Source organism: Esox lucius, chromosome 19 (assembly GCF_011004845.1).
Source record: "Esox lucius isolate fEsoLuc1 chromosome 19, fEsoLuc1.pri, whole genome shotgun sequence".
Classification (NCBI taxonomy): domain Eukaryota; kingdom Metazoa; phylum Chordata; class Actinopteri; order Esociformes; family Esocidae; genus Esox; species Esox lucius.
In genome coordinates, this window is record NC_047587.1 from 15,897,599 (window position 1) to 15,915,027 (window position 17,429).

Below are 17,429 nucleotides of genomic sequence, written 5' to 3' on the forward strand. Positions count from 1 at the left end.
GCTCTTGGCTACTAGGCTACCCTGCCACCCCTGTTATGCTACTTTAGTTGAATTCACTGACTGTAAGCAGCTTTGAAAAAGTTGAATATACTGGAAATGTTTTATATTAGCTCCAAGAATTTAGCTCCTGAACAATATGGCACTTCTATTACAAAAGTATTTTAAACAAAGATGCAAAGTATCTTGGTTAAAACAATGGACTTTAGTTTTGTCAAGTGAAGTACAAGTTACTAAAGTCTCAAAAGTAATACCCCAAAGTAATTCCAATACGTGTCATATACAATGTTGCACAAATAAAGCCAATTTCTGGTAGGGGAGAGATCAGATAGAGGGAGAATAAATGTGAAATTGATAACGCAGCAAATCCTCTTTAATTTCTACTCACACATAACAACAGTGTAGGAGGTGATGTGTTGGGACCCCCACTATATTCTAGCAGATCATATTGGGTCCAAGATGTAATGGCAGGCAACAAGCAGCACGGCCCCTTTCCCTTGACTTGGACTGCTCTTCTTCTTATGTGGGTGGAACAATAACCTGACTACAAAACTCTTTTCATTTAACATGCTGTGCAATGTGGACTAAAGGATTGTGGGGATTTTCTGTCTCTCTCTCTCTGTCTTCCTCATTCTATCTCTCTCTCTCCCTCTCTCTTGCTTCCTGTCATTTGTCTCTGAAGCTGTGTCGCAGTCTTAACGGTAGGCCAACCGCTGCATGTTAAACGCTCTTTGTTTGTAATCAATCAGCACAAATGTTACAAGAGCAGAACAGGGTTCATTACACCAGCGGTTCAGAGGAATGACACCAACCTGCACATATATCAACTTCACACCATAGGGACCTGCAATACAACACTCCCTATTCACCAACAAGGGCACATATCACGGCCGTGGGTGTCCTATAGCATGGCAGGCAAAGTCACACAAAACTAATTTCAAACTTCGAAGAAGATGGTTGTCTAAGAGACAGTGAAATATCTTATACAGGTGGAAAATAGAAAGGCTGGAATGGCAATCTGTCAAATGTCACCTTTTCCGTCGTTTGAAATAACTGCAAAGCCCTATCACTAACATCCGTCTGAGCAAGAAACCGATCAGAGCATAACATTTTTTCCCAGTAATATGGTGCATCGTCTTGTGGATCCCTGACCGTACCACAGTGAACCCGCTGAGACCGAACAGAGCTGTCAAATGCATAGGCGGAGAGAAAGAGAAAGACAGAGACTTTGAAGTAGCCCGCATCAGCTTCTCTCCTTTCTCACATTAGCAAGTCATAAATATGTCTCATCGTGCTGGGATGTCTCTGCCTCTGAAGTTCAGGAATGTCTTCTCTGGATCTAAAGTCCTGTGAGCTATTGGAGCACCTGGAAGTGGGGGAGAAAATGAGAGGAGAAAGAGGGAGGGTATGGGAGGGTTGGTCATTTACCCTGTCATCCTAACACCTAAATAAGGCACGTTGTTGACAGGGAAGGAGCTTGATGGATTGGTTCTGCTAGTGGGCCATGTCTAGTTTGGAAGAGGAGTGTTTGAACTTTACCATGAGCATGGAAATATGACCTTGTCCAGCAGTGACATCAGACACGGAAGGGGGAAAGTTTGAGTGACAGCATGGGCGTGTTTTAGGGGGGTGGAGGTTATAAAAACTGAACATGGGCGAGGTCAAATCCTGTCCTGACGTTCTTGCACAGCAAGCATGCATTCCACAAGTCTGCACGTGCCTGAGTTATCCATCGGCCTGCTTTCAACTCATGGCAGCCTGCACGGCTCAAAACACACCAGGCAGATGTGTACGTATGTGTGTGTGTGTGAGAGAGAGAGTGAGAAAAAGAGATAGCGGTTATTGACGGAGGTAAACATAGGTGCCTGTGTTTGTTTAAATGCTTGTGTATGGGTCTATTTGTGCTTTAGGGTCTGGAGTGAAGCCATGAGTGTGTCAAGGAGGCAAACCCCTGTTGCTCCGCGAAGCCAGTATGACAGCAGAATGGACTGTACATAAATCAATGGCTGAATGGATAAATCACATTTACGGCTGTTTTTGTCCCAGCAGGGATGTCTATTTTTCTCTCCATGTCTCCCACTACCTAAATGTACGCCATCTCCCTTTTCTGATGTGAGAATATAAATATAACCATTAAAACAATTGGCTCCTATAGCAAATCTCCAGGTCACAGAGTCCCCGGGTAGAATGCTACTATCTGAAAATCGAAGGAGGAAGTAAACTTAAGAAGTGGTAAAATGGAGGGAATTCATCCCATTAGCAGTGTTCCAGGTCCACTGCAGAGAGAAAGAGACAGAGTGGTGAGTCAGATTTAAATTCTGTTTCAGTGGCATCTTTGTAACCAGCCTGCATGATTAGTCCCCCACAACCAATGGCTCCATGGAGGATCTCTCATTGGCAATATTTGCATAGGCCTAACGAGCTTGGGAAATTATTATGAGATGGGGAAGATGGAGAAAGAGATAGAAGGGGAGAAAACGGAGCATAGTGAGTGAGAGAACAAGAGAAAGAATAAATAAGAGAGAAAGAGAGAGAGAGAGAGGATTAAGACGGGAATTGCTGGTGTGCTGTTATTCTCTCGGTGACACTCCAGCCCCTCTTGGATGCCTCCCTCAGCCTCTATAGATACCTATTAGGTGTTAATTTAGTCAAGAGGACAAAATAAAGTGTAGTTGTTATGTGGAGTGGTCGACATACAGAGCGTCTGCAAAAAAGCAATTGCCATTTTTTCCCCTCTCTTGTGTTTAGGTAAAGTGAGGGTGTTTGAAGATGTGAAGAGTTCTCAGCAGACAGGATGGAGGCCTGAGCCCTGTAATTGTCTCAACAAGGGATTCCTGTGGGGCGGACTCAGACTGGCTGTCAGACCCATCATTTGAGGTGAGTCAGAGTCCCGGGTTATTGTAGATCTCAGGTGACCTTCATCATATACAAATCCCCTCACCTTTATAGTTGATGGTGTGCTCATTCCCTTTGTGTTGACGTTACATGTCCACCTCTCCTTCAGTGTGGCATGCCCCAGCTCGTTTTAAAACACTGATACAGACAGGCTCAGCCCACAATTCTTCACGTGGTTTTTACAATAAACTACAGCAATCCCCTGGATCTCTCACAAAAGGCACATGGATCTTAACCCGACTGACTGACAGACATGGCGACTACACAGAGCTGTAATCACGTCAGTGTAACACTGCACCATTACTGGCCGGGGCGAGCGGTAGCATTTGTGGGCTACAACAGCCTTGTACGGCACAAAGCACAATTTACATAGAAATGACCAAATTACCGAGCACAGGCACCAGCAAATGGTGCCATCATTCAAAGTGACTGGAAAAGAGTAACCACACATACCTCTAATAAGCTGAAAGCCGCAAGCTAACACTAACATTCAGAAAGGCCATGGTCAGCTACGGAGGGAGGAGGGGGGAAGAGCTGAATCAGCAATGTGCTGGTATTTAGTCATCAAGTGCCACATATCCTCTAGCTCTTCTTTGTGTATCGATTCTCTCAGTGCTCTTGCAAAGGCCGCCGCGCTGCTCAGACTGTACACCTTTCTACACTGTCCAGCCACCCCACACGGGGGCTTGACCCGCAGGTCTTCTGCTTTGAACAACACGCAAAAACCTTTCATCGGGCCTATTAACCTGCGCCTGAAAACATGGACACAAGGCTGTTTTTGGTTTACACATCTCTGTGTGCTACACTTGGCAGCAATGTGGAGAAAGGAGTGAGTTCACAGTCAGGGTACACATAAGCACAAGTTCCCACCAATCATACCCAAATGTTGTTGGAATTGACAATTTCCTTTTCAAGCCATCCTCATGGTCTGACTGTAGCTGGCGTGGTTGCAGATGTGCTGCCTGTTGTATTTTGATAGGTCACAGCCTCCCGGGAGTTATGCAAGCAGAACCATTTGTCCATCCAATTCATTTAGACCAGCCACATGTCCAATGCTGCCTTGCTTTGCATCATGCTAATCCGTACACACGCTGCGCTGCATAAGCATAGAAATATCTTCATTAAGCCCGTTGGCTCTGATTGTGTCTCACTTAAAAGCCAAATGATTAGTGTCTATCAATGCGATCAATTATTCTTCCCCCTTAAAAAATTATTGTGTAATTTCCAAAACAAAATTATTCGCATTTACATAGAACCTTATGCTAGCAAGCCAAATCCTGTGTGCTTTGTAGAAGTGTCTGGCAGCCCTTTGTGGAGGTGTCAGCTTCGGGGCTATAACAAGATTAAACAAATCTGTCAATCAGGAGCAAGAAAGTGTTTTTTTATTAAAACCTTTCAAAGAGGGTTTTTACACTAAAATTATTTCATAGAAACCAACTTCAACATTAATATAACATTTTATAAAATGTTCATATATAACATAAATACAATTTCCGTATTAACAACAAGTTATGCTTGCTGTGCCTTGGAGCGAAACACATGAACGTGCAATGCATTGCCAGACCACTAACAGGAAGGCTTAAAAGGTCTGGCAGAGTTGTTTACCTGGTAACTAACATGCTGCCGTTTACAGTAGATGTTTGTACAAACCCGATTCCAAAAAAGTTGGGACACTGTACAATTGCAAATAAAAACAGAATGCAATGATGTGGACGTTTCAAATTTCTATATTTTATTCAGAATACAACATGGATGACATATCAAATGTTTAAACTGAATTTCATGGCATCAACACATCTCAAAAAAGTTGGGAAAAGGCCATGTTTACCACTGTGTGGCATCCCCTCTTCTTTTTATAACAGACTGCAAATGTCTGGGGACTGAGGAGACAAGTTTATAAATAGGAATGTTGTCCCATTCTTGTCTAATACAGGCTTCTAGTTGCTCAACTGTCTTAGGTCTTCTTTGTCGCACCTTCCTCTTTATGATGCACCAAATGTTTTCTATGGGTGAAAGATCTGGACTGCAGGCTGGCCATTTCAGTACCTGGATCCTTCTTCTATGCAGCCATGACACTGTAATTGATGCAGTATGTGGTCTGGCATTGTCATGTTGGAAAATGCAAGGTCTTCCCTGCGTCGTGTCGTCGTTGAAATTAACTTCAAATTTTGATTAGTCTGACTACAGAACACTTTTCCACTTTGCCACAGTCCATTTTAAATGATCCTTGGCCCAGAGAAAACGCCTGCGCTTCTGGATCCTGTTTAGATACAGCTTATATTTTGACCTATAGAGTTTTAGCCGGCAACGGTGAATGGCACGGTGGATTGTGTTCACCGACAATGTTTTCTGGAAGTATTCCTGAGCCCATGTTGTGATTTCCATTACAGTATCATTCCTGTATGTGATACAGTGCCGTTTGAGGGCCCGAAGATCACGGGCATCCAGTATGGTTTTCCGGCCTTGACCCTTACGCACAGAGATTGTTCCAGATTCTCTGAATCTTTGGATGATATTATGCACTGTAGATGATGATAACTTAAAATTCTTTGCAATTTTTCTTTGAGAAACTCCTTTCTGATATTGCTCCACTATTTTTCGCCGCAGCATTGGGGGAATTGGTGATGCCAATTGACATAATAAGTTGCAAATTGGTCCTCCAGCTGTTCCTCTGTACATTTAAATTTTCCGGCCTCTTATTGCTACCTGTCCCAACTTTTTTGGAATGTGTAGCTCTCAAGAAATCCAGAATGAGCCAATATTTGGCATGATATTACAAAATGTCTCACTTTCAACATTCGATATGTTATCTATATTATATTGTGAATTAAATATAAGTTTATGAGATTTGTAAATTATTCCATTCCTTTTTTACTCACAATTTGTACAGTGTCCCAACTTTTTTGGAATCGGGTTTGTAGTTGGTTCCCAACAACACGAAAAAAAAAGATTATCTTTATGGAGCTGGAAGGACATACAGAATCAGATTTCCTGTGAAGAGTCAGTCATTCCTCTCCAATACACATTGAGCAAGATGTGGTCTTTAGACCTCAGTAAGGTGTATCGTTCAGAAAAGTATCGTCCCACCTCACTAGAAGCTGATGTTCGACAATTGCCATTTTCAGCTATTTAAACTTTAAAAAAATTATTAATCTGTCTTGATTTGTATCTCAGACACAAATCTGGCATTTATTAATCAAAATAAAACTACTTTAGTGTAAAAACTTTCCAAGTCAACCAAACCCATTCAACCTAAATTAAGTGGCCTTACACAAGGCTCCAGGGAGCAAGAGCCAATTACTTTAAGACATAAGGGCTACCTATAATAGTAGCCTTATAGTCTTTAATTAAGTATGCACATTCCATTGTTGTTTTCCATCCTCAAACGTAAAGGAAAGGTTATACAGTTGTTTTATTAGGGATAAGATCATTCTGTAAATGGTTTATGTAGCCCAACCATTATTTGTCCCTAAATCATTAACATTCTACTGAAGTCCAACATCATTGTTGTCCACCTCATTATGACAGACTTATGGTCTTGATGAGAAGCCAAAAGATACTAATTTAAAGAAACTGTAGGAGGTACAATGGAGTGGCATCTAAATCCCCTGAAACAAGTCCCCACAGAGGGTACTAGTTGTTAAAGTTAGCTAACGTTGCTGTAGCTATCTAGCTGGCTATTCATCACAGAGGAGCTTTTATCCTGACATGGAGGAGCTAATGTCATGCTTGGCTAGCTCAGGGAAGTAGATAAACAAGTCAGGATGTTAATACACAAAAGATTTGTAATTGCAAGACATAAACATTTTTACATTCATGGCTTGAGAGAGGAAAAGCCACTCATCTACTGGAACCAGCGGGTAATTTGTAAGGTATGAAAGCAAAACGTGAGTAAGGGAGAGAGACATGAGATAACCTACAGAAGTGTGCAGAGAATACTTATATTTTAAACACTATTCCTCTCCCATAGGCAAGTATGTAGTATACCAATACAGTATTGGCACCTTTTCCCTTTCTTAAAATATCGCACATTATACCAAGAAATACATTGAAATTGACAAAAATATTTGGTCTCCACAATTATTTTTTTCACTGTTAATATTCCAGAACCTATGTTTTTATGCCAAACTTATAGCCCAGCAATTTGGCCCACTCTTCATGTGCGAACTGATCCAGTTCACCGATATTTGAAGGGTGCCTACCAGTAGCTGTTTTCAGATTTGTGAATGAGGGATTTTCATAGTACAGGCACATGCAACTCACCATAAGTGAGTTCAATTCAAAAGTAAAGGAGAATCACATGCTTGAAATGTTATTATTTCCAATCACTTCAAGAAGGGGCGAATAATATTATCTGGGCTATTTTAGGATATCAAAGAAGCTAAGATTAAGTAAATTATTCACATATAATTGGTTAATTTTAAAATGTCAAGAGTTTTCTTTAACTCTGCATTATTTGAATAAAGGGAAATGGTGCCAATACTTTTGGCCATGACTATATATAACATCTAAATGCATTTCACCTGAAAATGATAGGTCACATTTAAAGGTCAGCATGTTTTACAGACTATTTACTTTGACAGTGCTTTGTAAGCCATGCAGTGCTTCTACTGGCTGCAGACCTGTCTATTACACTTTATATTCATCAACACAATGCATTGCCCTGAAACACATTACATTACAAATACATTGGATTATGCATTTGGATTTGTTTATTTACTCCTATCTGACTGCTATAAAGCTGGGAGACGAATTGTTTATTCTTCTTTACAGTACAATGTGCCAAAAACATATATATTAAAACAGTGTCACTCATGTAAGAAAATACCAGTTGACACATATAAGCACCAAAATAAATGCATCATGAAGCATATTTGCTACGGATTACTGTCATTAGATACATTCACTTTTTAAAGTGAATACTGACGGATAATAAAAGAAAGAATGCCCTGCTAGTAAATGGTTGGAGGATGTAGCCTAGTAGTCTTTGCCCATGATTGAATGAGAAAGATGCTGGAAAACAATAAGAGCAGCAGAGCTGTTTGATGGAAGAGGACAGGGTGGATATAATCTTTTCCATAATAATAGAGTACAGCAGGCAGGGCAGGCAGTAAGAGGATGGACAACAGCTGGAGATAAATACATGAATCTTCCCCAGTGAATGATTTACTCTGACAGAGCCCTGCACAAACCAATTCTTTCACTCATTCCATTCAACCTTGCAGCGATCCCAGTTGCCCTGCTCTGTGCCGAACAGTCATCAGAGCAAAGGGAACTCTGCTATTCTAGAGGGAAGACCTCTTATATAGGTTTTTATATTTTAGTTTATCTTTCTATCATAGACAGAATCACACAGAGAAATGTAAAAACAGAGCCACATAATACAGATTATAATAGAGTTGGGTCCCAGATAACCCTCTGTGATACTAAACAAAAAAGATTTCAATGTGTCTCGACCTTTTACGTTTCCCCCTCTACAACTCAAGTAATCATGTTACATAAACAGCATAACAATAAACATATCACTCTACTCAACCCTTTGCGTTTGGGGTTCAACTGAATGTGAATATATTTAAATCTTAAAATTAAATTGGACATACTAAGCTGAATAAGAATAAAGTCAATGTGAAGTGCATTTTAAATACACAGTAACTAACATTGCACTTCATATTCATGTCTAGCTGCCTCTGTACCTTCCTGGAATTGTCTCAGCATGCTGGGCTTAACAGAGTAAACCCCAAGACACTGACCCTGCTCTGGACTACAGGCACAATGCCAGCTTGGCTGCCTAGCAGACCACATAGCCCTCTCCCTTCCCTCTACACCTCCAGTCCTTCAGGTCAGGCGCCGGCCTGTGCCACTCTTGACTTTCTTTCTCTGCCTCAGCCATGCCTCCTGGGCCCCTGTCAGGCTCTCCTACCCATTACTTTTGGTTTTGTTATGCCATTATCCCCTACAGTTCCTTCGTTTCACTGACACCCCCCTTGTCCTCTCTCAGTTTGTCTCGCCAGTCAGAACCCCTTGATTTGACCCAGTCCTGTCTCACTTTGGTCCCCCAGTCTATACACTCCAACCAATCAGTAACTCTGCTGCGGCTGGCGTCCAGTCACCTGCGACTGAGTGACTCTGCTCTCCCTCCAGAATGCACCCAGCATTACAATGAAGCCTCTCACTGATACACACCAACAGGAAGTGACCTGCACTGGGCAGCCATGAAGGAATGCCAGTGGTCCACCCACTACCCTCTCTGAGGCTGAACTTGGCTTGACAGTCCTCTAAGATGTAATGACTCAGTCCGTTGTTGCTTTCTGTGGGGTTTTCTTCTTTTTTTTTTAGAAATGTTCCACCACATTGACACTTAGACATCTTTTAGAGAACTTTCACAGTATTCTTATTTGTATTTTGAAATGAATCTTTAAATACAAATTTTTATGACAACCTGACCTGCTTCACAACAAGGAACATTATCTGAATCGGTGCCCTTGAACCAATAGACCATTCAAGAAATAAGTGAAAACCTCACTGCCGCCCGCTGAGCGTAAACACACGGCTGCATCCCCTGCCTGCAGGGATCTGGGCTGTGTGTGTGGGGAGATTGACCCTTGCCTCCTTAGGAATGTCTGCAACGTAGTAGCATCTGGATAGCAGACCAGAGACAGAGGATGTGTGTGTTGACCTAGTCCACAGGCCCAGAGCCATCCAGAAACAACCTTACTATCCCCAAGAAAGTTTGGTTAGGATTCCTTCTTTCTTTCTTTACCGTTATTGGCTGTGTGTCCAAAATGTTTTAATCAGAAACAAAGATGTTTTTTGATCACCCAAACTCAGCAACATTGCCGGATTGCTTTGTTATTTTGATAACTTTGCCCTGAAGGGGCATTAGGAGAAATATCCATGAAACACGTTTTTTGTGTCATCATTAGTGGTCTCTCTTAAACAGGTGCCTTATTTCAAAGTGAAAAACAGGCGCCTTATTTCACATTTCAGTCAAAACTGTTACCTAAAAAAAATTACATTTGTACACTGCAAATTGACCACAACTAATCCAAAAAACACTGAAAAATAAGAATTGCATACAGCAACCACATTTAGACAGTGTCACACATTAATGAGGATGCTTGGGAACTGATTTGCTTAAACTACCACATTATTTCCTGAATTCCTGGTGATTTGAGTATTTGCTTAATGTGTGGGGATGTGTCACCAACTGGCAATTTGTCAACAAAAAGAAATATATATATATTTATTTTTTTTATTAAAATGATGGGGGTAAGGGGTGGAATAAATAAATATATTAAATGAATCCCAGGCTGCCTGTTGTTGCTGAGCCCTGGTATGTATGTGGCTTCCTGTGCCTGCCTGGCTCTCTGGTCGTCCTGTGACACTGACAGAGCATGAACAGGCCCAGAGAATGGCCCCAAATGTCCCTACTCCATGCAAGGCTAACAGTACACATCCAGGTGGCTAGAATAAAAAACACTATTAGTGGCCAATGAGAAGTTGGCATGAAAAATTGGGAGGGGATGTTGGGGGGTTGTAGAGTTCACTGCCTCAGAGCAGACAGTGGGACAGAGAGGAGTGGGCAGTAAGTTTTGATAGTTTGTGTAGAGTCAACAAAAGACATTCAGAGGGCAATGCTAACACATGCAATGTGTTAGGGGTGGTTCTGACTGCAGGCTTTGATTTGCGCCGCTAGTGTGATCAGAAGTGGAATGAGCCATAGTAAAAAAAAAAAAAAAAGAAACAGAAGAAAAATAATTTACTAAATAAATCTTTCTTTTTCCATTAAGCTATGCCCTGTAGACAGATGCTAGCCTGGTGGCAGAAGGGGCATAGGAGTGAGGAGTGAAGGTCCGCCTTTCATCCTGTGTCCGTCGTAATTCTTCCATCATGTTGGCCATCAACAGACACCTTAGAGCAAGATGCCCAACCACACTGAGACAGACTCACTGCACTGCAATCTCCTGCCTACCTCCTCTACACACCCCTTTCCCAGACAACTGTTAATATGACTTGCTTTCACTCTACTTAGCAGTGAGAAGTCAGTACACCTATTGATCCAAAAAGTCCCTACCACCCAAACAACCAACAGGGCAGGAAAGCAGGAAGCTAGCCCTACTAAAGCCTCCAACAGCACAGGCTCAAATCCTATCAGCTCAAGCCTCTAATTTCTATTAGGGAGAAAAACACAGATCAATGACCAGCACAGTAGACTAGACACCACACCACAAGGATGTGTTCACAAGAGTCCGAATAGGATACCTCATAGAGCCTAAACCCTCTCATCGTTATTCTCTTACCTCTGGCCCCCTCGCTTCCCCTGACCCACATCTGCTTGGAACAGGATGAACTTTACTGGAGCGCCCTGCAGCTAGCTATTAACAGAAAGGTGTAAGAGGAACCAGACGACATGAGGGATATAGGGAAAGAATGGATGGATGGAGAGAGGAAGGTCTGGAAACCATTAGCCATTCAAAGGCTTATCAATGACATCTAATATGAGCCTTTTGCAGGTCTGGTACAGGAGATCACAGAAGCCGGAGAGGCTGCTATGGAACTAATGAGAAAGTTTTAGTTTGTTAAAACAGGCAAATGCTGTGCTTCCAAGATGTGACAGTTTATAAAACAGTTAAAAAAAAAAATCCTTGACCTTGTCTGACAATAAAATTAACCATTGAAATAGGCTAATGAGAAGTAAAACATTTTAGTATTAAAAAAAAACCATCCCAATGGTCTAGGGAATCAAAATAAAAAGGCGTCAGGGAAATAGATTGGTTCTGAGGAGTGTGTCTAAATCCTGTGTCTAATTCTAAAATGAACCATTTAACAACCCTTTTAATAAAAACATATACATGAGGCTAAACTCAAAATGGTGATTTCAGGTATTCACAATATTCCACTGTAACAGATTTACTGTGGCACCACCAACACAAAACCTTTATATGGGTGTTATTAGGTGAGACGGTTTTATTTTATTTACTTATTTGATAAATGTATCTGTTATTCAATCAAATCAAATAAAGTCTTAATTCAAATGGAAGGTTGGAGCTGGTGTATGGCAAAGAGAATTGAGTTGGCCCTGCCTAACCGTCTGCCAGTAAGAGGGAGAAAGAACTCAGAATCCCAGGGTAACAGGCTCTGAGAGAACTGCATTTTAACAGCACAATGGGTGTACTTGTTATGGACAAGGATGGGACAGGGCACTTATATGAAAACCTCCAGGATGGTACACACAGAACGGGAAACTAATTTGAACTGCCATTCAAACCACACGGAAGGACTGAATACCAAACACATGGTCGGACAACTTAAATTACAATATATTTAGCAAAAGACAAGATTGGAATGTTACAATGCACATTGAATTAGGGAAGTAGGATTTCAATTGTGAACATCAAAAACAGGTTAACAGATACAGTATTCACTTACAGCATGTACAACCAATATGAATGGGTCATAATGGCATTAAGGATGAGGATAAAATAAAAAATAACCAGGTACAAAGTGTGCACTTTGTCGAATGAGTGTACAGTAGACTAGATCTTAAATAAAAGGAATAAGACAGGTGACAAATTCTACATCACAAATGTATGCACTAACAAACACTATTTAGGAGTAACCTTAAGGCTTGGTTCTCATCATGTGAGTGATCAAGATTCTTGCAGAGAATATTGAACAGGATGCAACTTGCACATACAAGCTAAACCAAAGTAGTTAACGTTAACCGCATGACACAATTGTTTGTTTGTACCATTTAACAGAACTATGTATCAAACTGCAGAGACTGGAGGCTCACAGTTAAACCTAAATAGATACAAAGATGCATTGGCTCATCACATTATATTGCAGCTATATTTTGAGGCTGTGTGAAAATGAAGTAGCCTATAGCATTGCCTAACCTGCACAAAGCAAAAAAGGCCATATTAATGTTTATCAAATTAGGCAATACTGTTTTCACAAGAGGTAGTTCATCGAGATATTTAAAACGGTAATCTTGCACGTACAGATGTGTGACTACTGGTTAGTGTCACACGTCAGTCTGTGGAGCAGGTGCAGATCCAGATCCTAAGAGTAGTCTAAACAGTAGATGCTCACAGCTGGTGGTACATCCCTTTGCAATGAGTAATGTGTTTGTATACTCGGTCTATTCGGGTCTGTAGTACTCCCGCGTGTTCGTCTGAGAAAAAGCCTAGTTCGGGAGACAATGGTTCGCTGTCTCTGTACAGCTCGAGTAGCCGAGTCCTGGTGTCCCTGCGCCGGTGCAGTTCAATCACGCGCTGCGCTGTCCTCTTTCTAAACACGCAAACAGAGCCCAATATGGTACTGTGATACTTCTCCCACATATCCAGCACACGGAAACCGTGCACAAGCCCTGCCTCGTTGTCTATAAAAACAAGGTTGCCGCGGGGCGTTCTGAGCAGGTTGTTAGTCTCCCTTTCCATCACGCGCGAGTCCCATTGCAAGCTAAACAGGTTACTAACAAGCCTGTCGAAGTTGGCAGACAAGTAGTCCAATATTATCAGGTCAGTCCACTGCATTAGCTCAACCAGCTCTTCCGTCGTTTGGTTCCTCAGTTCACCCGGCAAAGGAAGCAATCCCTTGCTCTTCTGGCGGAGAGGTTCAGGTGTGACTACCCCGGTCAGGTTGGCGACCCACTCCGTGAGTGAGACCACAGCCCGCTCACTCCACTGTAAACTGAAAATCTTTCTCCTCACGTAATCCCATTGTTCACTGTCCACGTTTAGCTGGGAGAGAATGAGAGGTGGTATATTTGTAATACCCAGCAAACCAGCCAGATAATAAGTCAAAGTTTCCCCCTGCACCTGGTCGGCGTTTATTCCATAACGCACGCAAGCTTTAGTTCCGTCCAAAAACGTGGCAAGTTGATTCGATATTCTACCACAACCCGGCTCTAGTTTAACTATCCGCTGTCCCCGGGCTCTCTCTCTCCATGCCCGGGCATGTTTCTCGCTGAAGCTGACGGGAAGCCGATCCTCCAGCCATTCACTCCAGAAAATCCCTTCTTCAACCAGAGAGACAAAATTGGACTCCGGGACCCCCTTCTGTGCTGACTCCTTGTTATCTACATTAATATGGTAATCTCTGCTTCCTAAAGAGCCCGTTTGATCCCTTACACCAGTGAGATTGTGGACATACTGCCTGCCATCCCCAAAGTGCAGTCTCTGCGCCGCTGGAACGGTGAGTAGAGCCCGGAAAGTTTTAACGGGAAGGTCCGAGGGTGGCCCGGGGTGAAGGGTCCCCCAACTCGCTGACTGTAGTCCCCGCGTGTATCTCTCGAGCCGACTCACCTCCAAACTATTCCAGACGTAGAAAACACAGGCACAAGTGCAGAAAAGGAGCAATGCAAGTAAGTTCGCAGACACAGCCCTCATTGTTAGTGATAACTGCCCTTCCGTTGTTGCGCTTCGCACAACACCAGCGGCTTAAATTTATATTATAAACAAGTGTATGAAATGAGAAGTAATAATCCAAGTCTCGTTAAACCGCAGAGCGCCGGAGTGTAATAAATGCCTAATACAGGCGCTTCGTCCGGTGCCCCATAAAACAACCCTAAGCTCCGCTTACGGGCGGAGTTGGACTCTTTGGATAACCGAGGGATCCGCTAAGCAACGAGGTTCGCGTCTCGGTAGCGGTTGTCTGAATTAAAATCCATCTCCGTCAATTATGAAAGTATTTTACTAAACGGGTCATGTTTTTTCCGAGTCTCTTGTTCCCGACAGCGAAAAGATTTTTCTCTCGCTTCATTCGTCTCCATCTCTGTACGATCTCCACTGAGTGCTGTTTGAGTTTGATTTGTGTGGCTTCGACACAGAAACTAGGCGGGGGACACGTGACTTGGGCTGGTAGAAGTATCGTGGGAAGTGGTGTGTGCTCAGCGGTGCTATGGAAGCAGTAGGCTACTCGGGAGAGACAGACATCCGGCAAGTGCGACTGGGGCACACCCGAATGTGCACGGTTCTATCCGAATAAGACCGGCACTTCATATTCTTTCAGGTTTGGGAAAACATAATTGTTTATAATTAACGCATTCGTATTCAGGAAAATTGTCTGTTATTGCAAAAATGTACCTGTGCTATTGAAAGCGATCGAGATTTGAGTCAACTAATAAACTCCTAAAAAAAGTAAAACATGATGTAGGGTGATGCGTAACATCTAGGCTGCCCCTTCAGGTCATTTCAATATCACGTTGGTACATGTCCTTGCCGTGACCTCAGTGAGGCATCCTATAGGCCTACGTTTTGCTTCACATCCCAGCCAAGCTATAATGAGCTGTTTTATTTGTCAAGCCCTAAGCTGCAGACCCTTATATATTTTTCTATTTATCCAACATGGAAGACCAGGTGTGCTGAATTTTGGTATCCTCTGAACTGATCAATAATCACAGTTGGTTAGGTCGGCTGCCAAGCTATGACAAAGCTGAACAGAGTCGCTTGCCTTGATCTGTACTTATAATATAGACTTCATTGCACTCATGTTTTAACTTCAATTTAGTGTAGACTGATTGTTTGTACTACAATTTCAGATTCAATGTATTACAATTTCATCAAGGCCTATCAATGACATTGTGAGATGTTACTGTTCATGTGCGATTTTCCAGATTGCGTGATTAGTACTTTTGCTGAATGCAGCTTATTTGAGTGGATGAGGATTTACTTCTCTAGGGTAACACTGGAGCACAGGCCAATCTCCTAGAACTAATTAAGATTAACAGAGCCACACAATGGAAAGGACTTAATTTTATTCTACTCTTTGAGTCTTTTCCCACCATGCTTTATTTTTAGAATCCAATGCACTGAGCAAAGGTTGTTGAAAATAGGTCTTTCTGGTTGACAAGACACTGACATATTTCAAATTATTATGCTTAGTTTGATGGGCAAATGCTGACATTAATAAATCTCTAACATACCAATATCATACACCATTCATTGTATGCTTTCTTACTCAGTTGGAGGGATGGATTTCAGATATAATTTCTGAGTGTCATTTTTATTAATAACCTATTGTAATTACAATTATTATACCCCTTGGTAACATTTTGTGAAAATGGCTCTGAAACACTCCCATTGTTGTTTATCATCTTGATCTTAGACTAAAAATTAGAAGAATCCAACCTTTCAACATTTCAAAGAACAAAAAGGAAAAACTAATTAAGAAATAATTTTGCTCCTAAACATGCCACAATCTGTTCCACAAATTGTTGTGAACCAAATCTAATAGAAGTATCTTGCCATTTTTATAATGACATTAGGTTTTATGTTGGGAAATATTTGTAAGAAAAAAACAAGAACATGAACTATGTTTTTGCATAAATATTCAACCCATTTAAGCTCCCAGTTTATACAAATGAAAGAAATTGTCTAACGAAGACACTAACTTTATCATTGACGTCCACAAGTCAAGCTATAAAATTGCTGTCACATTTTCTGGATACAAAACACTGTGCAAGGATGTGTGGTCAGAATGTGAATCGAAAAGAAAATTATTTCCAGAGAGCATTCTACAGAACTTAAAGATAAAAAAATACAAACATATAGGTAAGGAGATTGGTACAAAATTATGTTTTTCAATATCCCAGTGAGCACAGTTGGATCAATAATCAGGAACTGAATTCTGCATCACCCCATCCAACAACTGCCAAAAATACTGTCTCTCAACTCAAAGCTCAAACAAGGAGAATTGTGAGGCCAGGGAGGCCAGCAAATACTTTGAAGGGGATACCAAGTTCATTGTCTTGTATGTGGGAAGGTGTTTTGGTCAGATGACATGGTGCAAACCTAACACTGCCAATGCTTCAACACAAATCATCCCTACAGGGCAGTTCAGTGGTTGAAGATAACGTTCTTGGACCAGATCCACTATATTATCTTCTCAGATTTGAGCAGTTTAAGCTCAGAGATAATATCACAGGCTTTCACATTTACAGTATGGTGGAACATTGTTTGCAGCAAACTTCTATCTGCAAGCCCTCATTTTAGCCTATAACATACTTTAGGTCTCTTTATTTTCATTAATGAGACTATTTCCTTGTCCTTTCGGTCATGACCCAAAGCTCATGACCATAGGTGAGAGTAGGAACGTAGATTGACCGGTAAATCGAGAGCTTCGCCTTGCGGCTCAGCAAGATCCCGGATACAGGCGGCCGAAATGAGCTTTCTCCGCAGGGTGGCTGGGCGTTCCCTTAGAGATAGGGTGAGAAGCTCGGTCACCCGGGAGGAGCTCAGAGTAGAGCCGCTGCTCCTCCACATCGAGAGGGGTCAGCTGAGGTGGCTTGGGCATCTGTTTCGGATGCCTCCGGAACTCCTTCCTGGGAAGGTGTTCCAGTCCCGTCCCACCGGGAGGAGACCCCGGGGAAGACCTAGGACACGCTGGAGGGACTATGTCTCCCGGCTGGCCTGGGAACGCCTCGGTGTCCCCCCGGAAGAGCTGGAGGAAGTGTCTGGGGAGAGGGAAGTCTGGGCTGCAGATATACGATACTAGAAAGGTAAACATAGATATACAGGACTAGATACTAAAAA

At 42.1% G+C, this 17,429-nt stretch overlaps 1 protein-coding gene across 1 annotated transcript; it reads right to left on the minus strand.

Annotated features, from left to right (window-relative positions):
* Positions 1 to 12,194: 12,194 nt before the first annotated feature.
* On the minus strand, positions 12,195 to 15,234 carry fjx1 (four-jointed box kinase 1). Its single transcript, XM_010883673.3, has one exon. The coding sequence runs from the start codon at positions 14,283 to 14,285 to the stop codon at positions 12,984 to 12,986; it is 1,302 nt and encodes a 433-aa protein (XP_010881975.2). The 5' UTR covers positions 14,286 to 15,234; the 3' UTR covers positions 12,195 to 12,983.
* Between the last annotated feature and the right edge of the window lie 2,195 nt (positions 15,235 to 17,429).

Bases quoted from the DNA above. Each gene is read 5' to 3' on its own strand.
- fjx1 (XM_010883673.3), bottom strand. From the start codon at position 14,285: ATGAGGGCTGTGTCTGCGAACTTACTTGCATTGCTCCTTTTCTGCACT.